This window comes from Haemorhous mexicanus, chromosome 1 (assembly GCF_027477595.1).
Source record: "Haemorhous mexicanus isolate bHaeMex1 chromosome 1, bHaeMex1.pri, whole genome shotgun sequence".
NCBI lineage: Eukaryota > Metazoa > Chordata > Aves > Passeriformes > Fringillidae > Haemorhous > Haemorhous mexicanus.
In genome coordinates this window covers 23,548,477-23,564,218 of record NC_082341.1, presented here as the reverse complement: position 1 = coordinate 23,564,218, position 15,742 = coordinate 23,548,477, and the positions used below count along the sequence as shown (strand labels likewise).

General features: G+C 40.9%; 2 protein-coding genes across 9 annotated transcripts in view; both read right to left on the bottom strand.

Annotated features, from left to right (window-relative positions):
• Positions 1 to 1,587: 1,587 nt before the first annotated feature.
• GATAD1 (GATA zinc finger domain containing 1) lies at positions 1,588 to 6,227 on the bottom strand. Of its 2 annotated transcripts, XM_059843182.1 has the most exons (5): positions 5,937 to 6,227; positions 5,708 to 5,833; positions 5,347 to 5,406; positions 4,144 to 4,327; positions 1,588 to 3,425 (listed from the first exon to the last, which is right to left on the bottom strand). In XM_059843182.1, exons 1-5 carry the CDS (start codon positions 6,144 to 6,146, stop codon positions 3,235 to 3,237), a joined length of 771 nt encoding a protein of 256 aa, XP_059699165.1. In that variant the 5' UTR covers positions 6,147 to 6,227; the 3' UTR covers positions 1,588 to 3,234. The 2 variants fall into 2 exon arrangements, with proteins under 2 accessions (XP_059699165.1, XP_059699173.1); XM_059843190.1 differs by lacking the exon at positions 5,347 to 5,406.
• A 4,303-nt stretch (positions 6,228 to 10,530) lies between these two features.
• Positions 10,531 to 15,742, bottom strand: part of ANKIB1 (ankyrin repeat and IBR domain containing 1) — an 88,267-nt gene continuing 83,055 nt past the window's right edge. For 4 of the 7 annotated variants that reach the window (XM_059843100.1, XM_059843127.1, XM_059843108.1 and 1 more), the window contains exons 19-20: positions 14,062 to 14,195; positions 10,531 to 13,713 (exon numbers count right to left, since the gene is read on the bottom strand). In XM_059843100.1, coding sequence (XP_059699083.1) covers positions 12,961 to 13,713; positions 14,062 to 14,195 — 887 coding nt within the window. In that variant the 3' untranslated portion in view covers positions 10,531 to 12,960. Of the gene's footprint in view, positions 13,714 to 14,061; positions 15,666 to 15,742 lie in introns of those variants that run through there. The other 3 variants (XM_059843143.1, XM_059843152.1, XM_059843135.1) reach the window with 2 other exon arrangements.

The following is a 15,742-nucleotide window of genomic DNA, read 5'->3' as shown; positions in this document are numbered from 1 at the left end:
TATTTAGGGCCTTTGTTAATCATAATACATCATATACCACCAACCACAATAAATGTATGCTTTGCTTCTTGTATAATATTAATGTTAAAGGTGAAGGCTGCATTACATGAAAGCAAAGCAATTGGATTGGCTTGGATACCAAGCTGTAGGGGCCTAATCCAGCCTCTGCCAGGATGACTGAGATGATTGTCATGTAACACAGCACAGCAGCAAGAGAGGAACCCCAGCTTCATTTTAGGAGCTCAAGGAGCCACACACTCATTTATCCATTGTGTTTGCATCACATTTTCCCAGAAAGTATTCTGCTCCTAACAAAGCCATTGCCCAAATGGAAACCCTTCTCCAGTAAGTATTGTTTTGGTACAGTAAAGTTCACATGAAAGTTAAGGGCTGCTCCTCCCACAGATTTCCTGCAATGTGTGCCTCAGGGCACAGGCCACATGTCTATGTGGTACTCAGTATTTTAATAATGCTCTGTGGCTTTTAGCTCTTGGCTGCAAGGTCCATCTTTAGAACTAAAATGCCTTGATGAAAATTACTGTTGGCTGGTCACAACTCTGGAGCTCAGCAAGGCCATAAATTCAGTAGCAGTGTATCCAATCACAGTCCAGTGATACAAATATGAAACCTATCTACATTTTGGCATGGGGAATTACCAAGCTAGAAGACAGACATGGGTGAGCTCAGCTCTCTCAGCTGCAGGGCATCAAAGCCTGTCCCCACAGGATCCTCTGATCCCTTCTGCTGTAGAGTCCATTTTGCAGGTCTTAAATTTGTCCTCCATTTTCATAATATGAGAGAGATGAAAAATTTTCAGAGACATTGCTCTTGGAGGTCCCACTCTTCAGCTATGTCCATCCATAAGAAGCTGTCTGGAGAGTCAATCATTTTCCCTGTGTTACTGGGTGATGTTCTGAACACAAGAAAAACAGGACAGTGCAACCATTCAAATACCTATAAATGAAGTATAACACTTTAGTAACAGTCATGGCCTGCAGATCCTCTCTCTTTTGAGACCTTACACTCAGAATTCTTGTTCATCCAAATTATTTTTTAACATTTCCTAGTAAAACAAAAAACTAAACTAAAATAAAAATACTTAGTGTTTACTAAAGGAAGTTGTTTCATAGCTCTCTGAAAAAATAAATGCTGTCTTGTTTAGACTGCAGTTGGAAGTATAATACTTGAATCACCAGCAGCAGTGAATTTTAGAAATGTGTATCCTGATGAATAATGAGTTGTCCCTTTTATATTACAGTTTATTGACAAATAAGGCAAATGGCAAAAAGTACTTTTCATTTGGTGTACCTTGTAGGAACTCAAAAAACCAAAACAACGTAAACCATTGTTTCCCTCCTCATTCCTATGAGGATTTGACAAGGAACAGAGCTCAGCTTTATTGGGTTCAATGACCATCAAGGCCTTTTCCAACCCTGGTAATTCACATAAGATAAGACAGCCCAGAGAAGAGGACAAGTCCATGGATTGTGCTGAAGCAGCAGAGGGACTTCACAGTAATCCCAAGTGAAAACCTTGTGGACTGCAGAAAAAGGAAGGAAAATATTTGAGTCAAGGAAGCCACTCTGGTTACTGTAAATATAGGACTTGTTATTTTTATTTTGTTGTAATTGTTAATAAAGAAATAAGAAAAAACCCCAGAGGAACTGAAAGGAGAGAATGGAGAGAAGCAAGGTCACCTTGGGATTAATCACCGCAACACACTGAACATAGGCACACATCTCATCTTTGTAAGTGATTGAAGATTAACATTTAACTCTGTATTACCAATCTACTGCTAATTTCTGAGCATTTTGAATTACTGACAGTATTCCTTAACATTAGCATCTATTCCCTTAAGGCTGATTGTTCTTTCTTCTATTTGAAGAGGGCAGAACAGAGGCTGCAGGCCAAAACAAATCTATCTGGTTTCTGCCCTCACAAGTCCCACTGTATTAAAAGTTGTCAATACCTGAGACTTTCAAATATGTTACATCTTAAATCAAAGCCTTTCATAAAGTTAGAACAGAAGCCTCGTGCAACATTTTCATGCTTTCATACAGTTTCTTAAAGGTGATTTGGACCTTCTGGTTGCTGGTCACTTAGGTTCATACAAAAGAAAAAAAAAAAAGGAAAAGATCATTACATTTAAATTTAAGGCCACTTACAGCTCTTATCCTTCACAGGCAGCAGGAACCACTAAGCCCTTGGAATTCAGGCCATACAAGCACATCTCACTGTGTCTGGAGCTAACTGGCTTGTAAAACATTTAGGGCAAAAAAGTTCATTGGTATTTTAGTATGTGGCATTTCTCCCATTCTGGTATTTATACATATTCCTAGTTATGCTGAGATTGTCAATACATAAAATTAATTTTTATTTCCTTTATTGATTTTTTTTTCATTTTAATTGCCTATTTTTTTCTTCTTACCATCATTAATTGTGAAGACTGAAAAAAACAGTTTAAAATCAATTTTATGAGTCCAAGCTAACAGGCAAATAAATATTAACTCAAATCATATGTCAGTGTTGGTTGCTCAGGAAATGCAGATATCCTTCTGCAATGAGAATGCCAGGATGGCAAATAACATTAATTTTTGAATTTGCATCCAATTTTCCAGGAAATGTATGCCCTTATTTAAGTAAGTTAAGCAGAAAGCTACACACATAGCCCACATTTAAGATTCAGATTAACAAAATTCCCATAAAAGGTGACTTCTAGAGTCCCTCTTTGTGGATGAGGTTTTAGTCTGGAGAAATCCAGGCAGATCACCCTCTCCATGTAACAGAAAACTGTTAACTGCATCACTGACCGTTTTAGTATTTAGGTGATGCTAGTCTTAAATTATTTAACAAGGAAATAAAACCAGCAGTCGTAATTAACTAAATTAAACAGTCATATAAAATGCTGAATGATTATATCTTTTAAACTCCTCTTCTGGAAAATAACTTAAAAAGTAAGAATGAATACTAAAGGCAACTTTCAGAAGTCAAAAATGACATGAAACTTGTGGTTTTGTCCCAAGATGAGCAATAATGTCTGAAGAGCAGAGCACCAAAATGATCCATCAACTGGAATGAAAACTTCCACTTCAAAGGTCTGATATATCTAAAATAAATAAATACCATAATCTATAAAATAAACCAGCACATTTTATAATTTTTAAAACTTCTTGTAAGGAGTTTACAAACTGGAGGATACACACAAAATAACTAGTTCAAAGGATTCCTTAAAAATTATAAATTATTTGCTACAGTTTCTTTAATGGAGATTGCAGGAGTAGGTCCCACATGAGTCCATATATAGCCCTTCTCTGGCCTTGTAGGAACAGTAGGAAAGGGGGATGATCGAGATTTGAAATATTCCGAAGGTGCGTGACAAACAAATTCTAAATATTCCATTTTTCTTGGGAGATCTTCTTCTGGTCCTAGGAAAAAAACAAAACAATTCAAAGCAAAACTTAAAGGCATCCAACTAGATATGTTGAATGAAAATATGCCACAACAGCCAACATTCTCTTACAGAATTTGCCTTTTCAATCCATGACTTTCCTAGGAAGGTAGCCTCCTGTACTAAGCAAGAAACCTCTACCTTTAATTTTGCTGGGCTGATCTTCCACCCCATCCTATTTGAAGCATTTGGATATTTGAGTGAAGTACTGTAGTTAATATATTTAAAATACATTCTATTTGTGTCCTGCCTGTTAGAAGGACTTTTCTGAATTACTATTTGTACCATCAGCAGAAGAACAGTCTCTATGGCATGCTATGTATTTTAAATACCCAGGATAAAGATCAAGTAATTCAGGTCACTTTAAAAGAAACAACTTGGACTGGTATATCAGAATCATAGTTACAATGGTTTAACCCTATCTATAGAGGCTGCACAACTGTAACTGTACCCACAAACACTCAGATAATCACAGTACAAGATAATCACACACTGCAATAGTGGTAATCATATTATATACACAAGATAAATAAAAAGTATTATTACAGTAAATGAGATGTTTACAAGATTAGAGTCTAAAATGTGGAACGTGCCTAAAATACCTTGAGAAGCTAAAATGTTCATTCAAAGAATACAACTCTGCATTAGCATAGGCACATCCGAGTAGTTGCACAAAGAGAAGGCTTTGAGATTACCTATGATATAGGATGCTGGGTCAAAACAGTCTTTGGGGCTGGCTTGTGTAGGAATGAGCCAGGTTAGTGCAGCACTCTTTTCACAGTATTGGTCCTGAATAAACCCACGGATCTGAGCGTAGTATGTTCTTCCATCCTGCTCATCAACCACCGAAACAACATCTCCAATTTGGTAGTACACACCCTAGAAGACATACAAATGACACTGAAATCAAACAACCTGATTTTTGTCAGTTTCACTTCACATCCTGATTCATATATTAAGTATCAGTACCTTAAATTATCCTAATTAATGCCAGTCTTGAAAGGCAGCTTCAATTCAGCCACATGCAAAAGAATGGTGGCATAAGAACGAAAGGTGCTTTTAAAACAGACACAAACAACCCCAAACAAGCCTGTTCACACAACAACACTGCAAAGTATCAAAGTAGCAACATTCTACATAAGGAGGACAGAAGCTTTGACATAGTTCTTAGGAATTTCTGATAAAAACAGACACACGAGACAGTAATTCTTTTTTGAACTGGTCAACAGCAAACAAGAGATTCATCTGGAATGCCAGGCATGAAGCATCAGGTCCCTGGAGAGTATGGAATCTCAGGCCAGCACTGGCTGTGCAGTCTCCCACTGCCTATCCTGACTTTGGGGGAGGGAAAAGGGGAAAAAAACATTCTGTTTACTCATAGTGCTGGGAAACGACCAAATTTCAACACCTTGACGTGCTGGTAAAGCTGCTCTCAAGCATGAATGTGAGAAGGCTCCCTCTTGCTTCACTGCAAGTGCCAAGGGATCTTGTTCCCAGGGTGTTTGGGACTGCTTGCACCAACTCTCAAATAGGAACCAGCTGAGATGCTGGGGCACTGCAACCCAACCGCTCTATGGGAAATATGTTCTGCACCTAAGGTAGGAAACATCACACAAATCCAAATCATCATTTCCAGTCACTTGACCTCTGCACAGTGCCAGTGAAGTTTAAAAATGATGACAGCAATAATGACCAGAAAAAAAAAAAAAAAAAAAAAAAAAAGCACTTTTTCTTGGATAATGGTAACTATTTAAACTACATAGGTAAACTACTTAGGTACCTTGCAAGAACAGTTTCTGTGATTATATCTCTAGTGCTTTCACTGTCCATGATAATTCTTGACACTGGAAACTGAAACAGGATAATCATTTTTGCAAATAGATTTGCATAAACCATACCTTATAAAAGATTGAGTCTGCTGTAATTATAGTGGATACGGACTCAGGAGCCTTGATAGGCTATGAAAAGAATACAGAAATTGAAAATCAAGAGCATTAAAATAAATCAACCGTAAAGTACCAGAAATTGTTTTTCTTTTTAGACAACAGAGATACATTATCTTCTAAGAAAACTAGCAAACATTATTACTCTAAAGCTCGAAGCAACAGAGCTAACGTTTTCATCTCCAGGATTTTATGTGGAGAAGCGAGTGCTGAACTCCCATGACCGGTTTCTCTTTCCACTCCTCCCGCGGGCTCCGTGTCCGCCCCAGCCCGGCACAGGCGCCCGACCCAGCCGCGGCCCGGCGCTCCGCCTTACGTTTTTCAGCTTGAAGATGTGCCTCCTGCCCTTGCCCTTCGTGGAAACCTTCTTCTCCGCGGCGGGCGCAGACTTGTACTTGGTGTTCCTGAGCCGCGCGGAGCGGCGATGGATCTCCTGCTTGCTCTGCGGGGAACAGCGGGATGAACACGAGGGGGGCGGCCAGAGCACCCCAGCCCCGCCCAGCCCCGTCTGGCCACGGCGGCTGCATCACCCTCGGCCTCCTCACCTGCTTCCCGCCGCCGCCTCCGCCGCCGCCGCCGCCGCCGTTGCTGTGCTGGGCGGCGGCCGCCGAGGTGGTGGCGAAGGAGGCGGGGGGCGGCGGCGCCGAGCGGGCCGTGCAGTTGTTGCACAGGATCTCGCCCTGCCCGCCCTTCTTCCACATGGAGGAGGACGTGCTGCGGCACACGCTGCAGGTGGGCTTCAGCCCCAGCGGCATCCTGAGGCCGGCGCGGGGCCCGCGGGCCCGACAGCGAGCGGCGGGAGCGCGGCGCCCTCAGCGGCCCCGGCGCCGGCCCCTTCCCGGCGGCGGCGGATGTGGCTGCGGCGGGGCCGGGAGCGGCGGGGCCGGGCCTGCCCTCTGCTGGCGGCGGCCGGGCCCCGGCCCCGGGGACGAATGGAGCGCGGCCCGCTCAGGGGCTGCTCTCGCCTCGGCCGGAGCCGTGGCGCAGAGAGCCGTGTCCCGGCGGTGGCGGCGAGGGACGGAGGCGGGCGGGGGGAGGCCCGATGGTGCAGTTGGGGCTGGTCAGCCGGGAGAAGGTCGTGTGGAGACCTCGCGGCCCCTTCCAGTATCTGAAGGGGACCTGCGGGGAAGCCAGAGGGCTCTTTGTCAGGAACAGCAGTGACAGGACAGGGGAGAATGGGTACATATTGAAAGATGGAGCTTTTGTATTAGACATTAGGAAGAAATTCTCTACTGTGAATGTGGTGAGATACTGAAACTGGTTGCCCAGGGAGGCTGTGGGTGCCTCAAACCTGGCAGTGTTCAAAACTGTGCTGGATAAGACCTGGTCTAGAGGGAGGTGTCCCTGCTCATGGCAGGGGGCTGGGGCAAATGATCTTTAAGGCAGCTTCCAACCCATAATTTTCTGTGATTCTGTGCAGCAGAAGCTGTCTCTGGTGCTGTTCCTTTTTGCAGGGGATGCCAGGTGCTGTCATTCAAGGATTTATAGCTGTCACTCTTCTGGCTCAACAGAAAATCAGGGGACAGGAGATGGATTGCAATGATTGTCCTGATTCAGGAGAAAGTGTTGGTGGATATTACCATCAACATATGCCAGTTTTGGCCTTCATTTAGATTAAATATTTGGGAAAAACTCTCTGCTTTGAAGGTGGTGAGGCACTGAAACAGGCTACCCGAAGAAGTTGTGGATGCCCCATCCCTGGAAGTGTTCAAGGTCAGGTTGGGTGGGGCCCTGAACCTGGTCCAACAGAAGGTGACCCTGCCCATGGCATGGGCGGTTAGAGCTAGATCTTAAAGGTCCCCTTCAAACACAAACCACTCAGTGACTCTGTGCCCCTCTTGCATGAAGCCTCAGTCACGTATCAAGTAATTTAAAAGGCCGGGGAATGAACCTGTGCCTTTGTGAAGCTTTGAGAGCCAAATGTAGGAACCATGGATCCAACAGTGCTTCCTCACCTACTGCCACTCACATGGTGTGGGCCATCCCATGTAGATGTTTTTCTAGTCAGATGTTAGGAAAGAAATGCCCAGTCATGCATGAGGAGTTGCAGTCTCTTAGTTCCCATATTCAGTTTCTGTCCTTAGGGTTTATTTAAGGCTTATTTGGTGCAAATGAAATTGATTTTTGTCTTGTCCTCAGTGGACACAAGGAGCCATAATTTGCAGGGATCTATTAATAGATGCTCCCCTCATGCAGCATGCTGTGGATGCAGGGTGTGCCTGGGTTGCCACTGGCTCTTGGACAGCTATGTTTCACCTCTTGCATACCTCTTTCCCACCAAATTTGACTTTCTTGTCTCAGATGCCAAATTAGTTCCTCAATTTTGATTTAAATCCTGATCAACCCTCATCTCTTTTCAAGCTGTTTATACTTACTTACCGGGTGCATTTTTTTGTTTTGTTTTGTTTCTTTAATGCGTCTCTCTGTAGTTGTATTTGGCAGATCAGTGATCTCTCAGAGCCCTTAAGCTCTTCCCACCACTTCTTTTTTTGCAGCTTTTGCCCGCTTTTGTTCCTGACCACCCACCTCAGCAGTCCTGCACTGCTGGGCCCCTCTCACTCCCATCACGTTGGCATATCTTCATTAGTCTGTGTAGAAACGGGCTAGAAATGAGTGACAATGTCCATTTCTGTCCAGATAAGTATCTAATACTTTGTGAAGGTTTTTATTTTGTGAATTTTCGTAAGATTTACTGTTAATGGATAGCAAATAAAAATTGCAGTAGTTGTTTTTTTCAACTCCAGTTCTACCATCTTCATGATTCCTGCCTTCTAACCCCTTGGTCTTTCTGAAACCATGTGCAGGGTCTTTTCTGTCACAAATATAGAATGTGTGTGGCTTACATCTATGTGTATACTCGTAATTAAATATGCTACTGTATATTGTTGATAACTTACCCACTCTGATTATTCTTTCTTTTAAATAACTTAAATAAAAAATCCCAAATGAATAAAGCTTAAGCTTTAAGAAACGTAATCTGAGGTGATAGTTTAAGATAATTAAAAAAGGTTTAGACAACCATTTTTGTGTTGTCAAAAAGTTTTAGTTTAGTATTTCTTGACAAGTGTGGTTCTGTCATTTCAATGGAACCACAGTAAAACAACACCTTGAGATTACAGTCTTCTTGGTATGATTATTCTCTTGGCCTTGTGTAAGAACAGAGAGAGGCAGGGATTGCTGTCAGTGCAGTCTGATCATCCCTGCCTCACCTGGAAGGTGGCACAAAGAAGAGTGGTTATGATGTTTCGTCGGAAATTACACCCAGCATGTCTTTTATCTCGGGCAATAGCTGAAATGTTCTGAGAGTTGCTGAATACCTGGTAGTTATGGGTAGGAGAGGTGGGGCTCAGGACTTAAAGTACCCTCTCTCCAGAGGATCTCCAGCCTTAAAATGTCAGTCCCAAATTTTGAGAATCCTCTTCAGTTTCCTGATTCTCCTTAACAGAACTAGCCTCTCCTTGGAGCTGGAGTGGGTTGACTCAGTGTGAGGCCTGTCTGGAAGTGCCTGATGCAGCTTAGATATTTTGTGCTGTGTAAGCTCAGCTAAAGTTGCAGAGTAAATGTTTTCTTCAATTAATGTGTATTTCCAGTTTATTTTATTTTTATCCCAGTAAGAGAAAGGGCTGCCCTTGGGAGTTATCAGAGCCCATCCCTGCTCTGTGAAACTTCCAATGTAGACTCCACAAAGAAGTGGAGGAAATAAAAGGTTGGCTCCACCTGTGGAGGGGGACTGTGTCAGACACACTGTCTGTCAGTACAGAACTGTTTCTCCTCAGGAGCTCTCAGTGGGAGTGGTTTTTATTGGAAGTGATGCAAATCCACACACGCTGCTCATTTCCTGCTTCAGTAGTTGAATTGTTCTGCAGTGGATTTAATTGCATTGCTTCCTCCTCGCTTCTTACTGCTACCCTGCAGTCAGCTGGCTCACAGCTGAAAAATCCTTTATTCTTATTATGTGTGTGTCACTGTTCCACAGTCAGCTGCCGAGGATGCACATGGACTGCTTCTCCAGAAATATTTGTCTTGTAAATGCATGACATTGGGTATAAATCTCATGGACTGGTGCACTCTGCATTTCCACATGGTTCTGTTCTAAGGTTTTGTATTTAACACCTCTCTTGTGAGAAAAGCAGCTTGTATTCCCTTAATTCCCAGAGCCACAACTGATGCTGTTCTTGAGATGTCTTGCACAGTTATTACTTGCATAAGTAACATACATCTGTCTTTACAGCTTTTGGGTCTTAATTTCTCATTTGAGGTTGTAGTAGAGCCAGCAATTCACCCTGGATTTTGTAAGGTCTTTGGGTTTTGGGCCTTATGAGGGACATGGGTAGGTAAAGCAATGGCAGAGATGACATAAAATGACCATGAGTACTTGGTTCTTTCAAGGCATGTTAAAGCCAGACAAGCTGTCTCTAGAGCTTGTAAAGAAACTGGCTATCATTGTGTCCATATTTTGGCTTCCACTGTCACCACCCTCCCTGAATATTATAGTGGGATGCCTTCTGTGAGGGTGCTGAGGCACTGGAACAGGTCTAGAGAAGCTGGGAATGCTCCATCACTGGAAGTGTTCAAGGCCAGGTTGGATGGAGCTCTGAGCAGCTTGGTGTAATGACATGTGTCCCTGTGCATGGAAGGGGGATTGGAACAACATGGCCTTTAAGGTCCCTTCCAACCCAAACCAGTCTATGATTCCATGATCTTGGCATGCTTGGTGGAGGAGGCTGGTGACATTACTGTAACAATGAACAAAATAGTTTAGGCTATTAATGTAACAGAGGCACTCTGGAATTTCCACGTAACAATGGAGAGTGGATATTAAGTGGCACTTAAGTAACACTATTTAACAGAATCTTTCACAAAAATTAGCCCCCCCTCTTTAGCACCACTACTTGTAGTGACAAGGCATTACTCTACAGAGAACAAGTGCACAATATGGCTGTAGCAATTAAGACCAATTCTATTTTAGAATTTTTTCAAAGCTTAATGATGGTACTTTATATTTACAAATCAAAGCAGTCAGCTTACTATATGGTGTCCAACTAATCTGGCACAGTACTGAACATACCCTAAAAATGTCTGTCAGCAGTCTCAAGGACCTGCTACAGTAAGTCTAAGATGTAATGAGACAGAACGGAATTAGTTTAAGTAATAAATGTTTAATCAAAGAATTTTACATATTATTAACAGCATTCATTTGGCCAAACATCTACATGGTTGTAGTATCCTACCTGTATATAAAGTGGGAATGTATCAAGTATAGACTATGAAAGTGCAAATAACAATTCAAGGTTAGAGTAATTTTTTTACATTATAAAATTAACAGGTTTACAAAATAGTCTTGCCAAACTTTTATTTTTGAATTGTAAAGTCAATGACTATGGTGTTAAAATAAGTACCAAGAAAATACAAATTTAATAGTCTAATTTCATGCTCATAAGAGTAACACGGAAACAATGGATATACTGCACAACCTAACCAAATTACATAAAACCAGAACCCACAAACTTCACTATCTTCACAGAGAGCACTCTTACATATCTTACTGCAACTTTGCAAGACATCTCAATGCAATACACAATCTTTTTGTGAGAATCTTTCTATTCAGAAATTACCATTTTAGGAAGCTATGTGAGTTAAACAACTTTCAGACCAATTCATGATGACAGTTCATGAAGGACCTTTTCAGTTGAAGGCCTTTATACCCATAGGTATTTTTCAAAGGCTCAATATTATGTCAGGAGTAGGGTGGCTAGAGGAAAAGTTGGAAAATTATTTAGACTATTCTAATTATTTCTCTTTAAAGATGCTTGAAAATGGACAAAGTTTTTATGGGGTAAGGGTAAAATATTCTTATTTCATTTTTTACTAATATGAACCTTGTAACTGCAAGGTTCCAAAGCTGGATTAGCATGAATTAGTTACCAAAACACTCACTTGAACTCACAGTAATCAATACATAAACTTTGCTATCATGACACTTGCCTATACACACTCAGTAGTAATAAACTTTTATATCATATCAACAAATCTCTGGTAACAGTTAAGCAAAAACTTAAAATGGAGTGTATGTAATTTGCTCATGTTATGAAAAGTTTTGATTATATGTAATTAAAACAGCCATTTGAACAACTTATTCTAGTTGTAATTACATATTGTACCATTGTATCTCACTAACTGTAGATTGATGCTTTTAAGCAAATCTAAAACCAGTATTTTTGTTTTTCACGGTACAACAACTAGGAAAAGGTTTTTTTGTGTTTTTTTTTAATTTTATTTTTTTTCTTACACTAAACAGTAATCACACAGCAAATGAATATTGTGCAATTGAACAAATACCTAGTAGTGTTTTGTATATGCAAAAACACTGACTGAACGTTTAGTTATTTACTGTAAAGGCAAGGCCATGGGTGGTTTTATGGAGGTCTTTGCAATTAACAGCATAGTTACTCCAGAACAAACACTGAATTTGAATTACTTGTTTAACTGTGGCAACTATCCAGTTGGGTTAGGCAAAGGCACCGTAACATGTTGAGCAGGATGTGTTATCTGAACTTTTAATTGTGGGACTGACTAATATATATGAAAATTCTGTATTCCTATATTTTTATAAAATGTTATCATTAAAAGTAATTGCACTATTAGTGCATAAAATGCTTTGTAGAATTATGAAAACAAAGAACTATGATTGCACTTCCATTAAAGTGTCTCTTAAAATACAGCACAGCTGTTGCTAACTCACTGTATTTTAATATTTAAAATAACTGTTTAACAGCAGCATTAGGTTTTATTAACTTAAGATACAGGCTACATTTAATTAAATGCAGTCACCATGGCAACATATGCCAGTTAAATTTGGAGACGCAATGCTACCCAGTGGTTTCTTCCATTGCTAAGAATTGTGGGATTAGTTGGATAGAGTAACACTGCTCTTTTTCATTAGGCTACTGCCAGTTAACTTTTCACAGTTTGGCACATTTGGACTGTAAATAGACATGAAAAAATCTTTGATTTTAAAGGGAAAGAATATCCCCTAAAACTTTTTTCCTGGAGCAGTACTACAGAGAAGCATTAAATACCTCTGTTCACACTGCTAACAAAAATGAAAATTGACTAAGGAAAAGTTATGGAAAACAAAACTAAAATGCAAATGAACTGCTAGATGTTATTTTGTGAAATTATGAGTTCTAAAAAAATGGAATAAACTATTTCTTAGGAAAACCAAACAAAATAATCAGTGTAAGCCTTCAATCCATACTTTCAAGTTAAGGATCATCAATCTAAGGCTAAACAGATGCTGCATTGTTTTAGGAATGTGGAATACAACCTACTTATTCCTTTCTCTTGAGAGCAAAAAGGCAAATACTACCTAATTAAATGCAAAGGATATTCCTTGAAAGGTTCACATCATTATGAAGAACTGCAATTCAAGAGAACTCCTAAATATCCGTTGTTATGTCAGTGGTTACAACTGAGCTGCAATTATGTGGATCAAAGCCTCCATAATGCTTACTCCACATACTGTACCATCTGTCACTGCCATTCTTTTACTCCAGATTTAGTTTTTGTTCATACCAGATGCACATGTTCAGTCCATTCACTTGAGGTTTGAGGAGTCTGACTTGAACTATCTCCTGAAGTATCTAGGGTGCTTGTTACCTCCCTGTTATTATCACCAAGTTGTGATACTGTTTCACTTGGAATAATGTTTTCTTCAGAAGTGCTTTCCTCTGCTTGGGTTCCTCTGCCTTCATTTTTGAGTGCATCCTCAAACAGTGCATGCTCTTCCTGAGGCTCCAGCCCTGTGTCTGTAAGATTTGGCTGCCCTGCTGACCCGTCTTCAGTGCTGGGTTGCTGTGACTCCTCATCTGTTTCTGTACTTGTTGAGGGGATCAGGGCAATACTCTGTGGGTTCATGTCATGAAACCAGGCCATAATATTTCCAAGCAGATTTTCATTGGTATTGGGATCTTGACTGCTGGAATCAGCATCGCTTGAAGTTGAGTATAATCCACTTCTTGTCTCGCTGCAGGGGTGGGAATGAAGACGATCGGCTGAGAAGGGATCATTGCCTGCACCCAGCCTCATCAGACTGTCACCGAGTTCTAGCAGCTCAGAGCTGCTCAAAGCACCCCTTGGGTTGTCTATACTTATGGGAGCAGAGTCCAGTCTTGTAGGCAAAGAGGTACCTATTGCTCCTAAAGATGCCTCATTATTTAGAAAGTCTCTAGTTTCTTCATCGATGGCTAAGCCAGATTCTTGTAATGACAGCTGAATAGCTAGCAGGATGTTTGGGTCATCTTCATCCAGAGAACTCAGAGCCTGTGGAAATACATAAGGATGCTCTCAGAATAAAACTTGCATCTTGTAACATATTTTGGATGAAAAGCAATTTTGGCTCAAATCTGAAATTCATTCATTATTCCTACATGTCCTTTATCAGAATCAATTTTTACCAACAGAGCTGACAACACAATTTAAAAGGTAACTATTGTTATGTTAGTGATTGTTTAGCAATTCTTACCATTGTGAATGTATAATTTGTTGTCCTAGATTCTCCCTTTCTCCTTGAAGAATTAAGAAAATTTGCAGAGACAAAATGACACAGAAAGGCAGAGCAGAGGAGAGCAAGCAAAGCAGAGAGAATGGAAAAGAGATTAGGAGAGATACCTGAAGAGAATCCTGGTTTTCAGAGCGACTGACAGGGGTATAGTCATGAAGCGAAGAGCTGTGCAGAATACCCATAGAAGCTGAACTCACCATGGAGGTGCCATGTCTTCTACTGCTGCCACCTTCCTGAGTGTCTGTTTGGGCAACCAAAACAAAAGCGGTTGAAGAACAAGCGAGGAAGCCTCCTCTACTATGATTTACTGACAGAATCTCTTCCTTCCTTTTGGATTCTAGCTGTGTAATTTTACTCCTTTATTCACTCTGAATGAAAGAATCCAAACCACTCCTTCCCATCAGCTCTTACACAGTGGTGAAACACCAATCCCACTGTTTTAGGAGTGACTCCCTGGCTCATTTGTCCTTTCTGCTCTCAATACCCTTCTCTGTGAAAGCATGGGCTGTGCTATTGGGAGCATGGGCAGAAGGGGCAAAGTGCTTCTAAGGCACATACATGATTTATAGAAAGCCCTGAAAATTACTGCATGTGGACACAAATACAGGATGCATTTACAGGTGGATTACAAATCACGTTTGCCCGTTTCTCTGTTCTTTCAAAGACAAAACCTCAGCTATAATGTTAACATTATAATAATCTTTACTGTAACATTGCAGCACAATTAAGAGTAGAGTTGTTAGGGAATACTTCAGCAATTACTGACATTGCTGTTTTCTTAAAACCAACAAAAAATAGAAGTAAGATGCTGCTTCCAGAAACAACTGCTCTGTAATAAGAATCAATGTAAATCTTTTGAGTTTGGAAAATGGAAATTTCCACTCCAAAGCTCAAAATGTGATAGACTGAAATAAAATAATCTCTTGCATGCTTTGACAGTGTGCACTTGGTCATCACTACTATATCCAAAGCATTCAGTCAAAATTGAGTCCTTGAACTAACAAGATGGTTTTGCATTTTATTTATAATAGGGAAGAACCAAAGTTCACCAAAATTTTGATTACTTTTTCTAAAACAAAGGATGCATGTAATCCTTTCTCCTCAATAAAGGATCTCTCCTCTTGGTTTTAAAGAACAATCTATGTGTTAAGCTCCTGAGACACAGCAATGAGGGTTTGTGCAGCATGGCACAAAGAGACTGAGCACACAGACTGGTGGCTCTGCAGAAACAGTGTCACAGTATGATTTGGATTCAAGCTATTTCTGGACCTGTGCTAAGGTTCTGGCAGAACTGAGCCAGCCCAGACAGCCAAGTCTCAGAGAGACCTTAAAGGACTGCACTACCAGCCCTCAGAAGAGCAGCACTCTGGAAGTCACAACTCAGGCCAATTTCTTTTCTGGCTGCCTTTGCCAATACAGCTTCTGGGCAGAGTTTTGGAATACAACCTTAGGACGCCCTTCCACAGGCCTCTACATGTATGCCTCTACATTGTATGCACAACTGGTTCTTTTCATTGGTATAGAGGACTTGTGTGTGTATGAGTGACCTCCAGAATTTCTTCAGAAAAGCAAACCTGCGCTGGACAGCTGAGAAGTTGTTAGTGGGAAGATCAATGCATTTCTCTTTTAGAACAGCAGCAGCCACAGTGAAGTCAACAACACTTCTAAGATCACATAAAAAAACTGCAGAGACAAGCCTTTATGTTGTATCCTGGAAAATACAGCAATGTGTTTGAAATTCCTTTAAAGTGCATCCACAGAAGAACAAGCACTGTGGTCACTACTAGT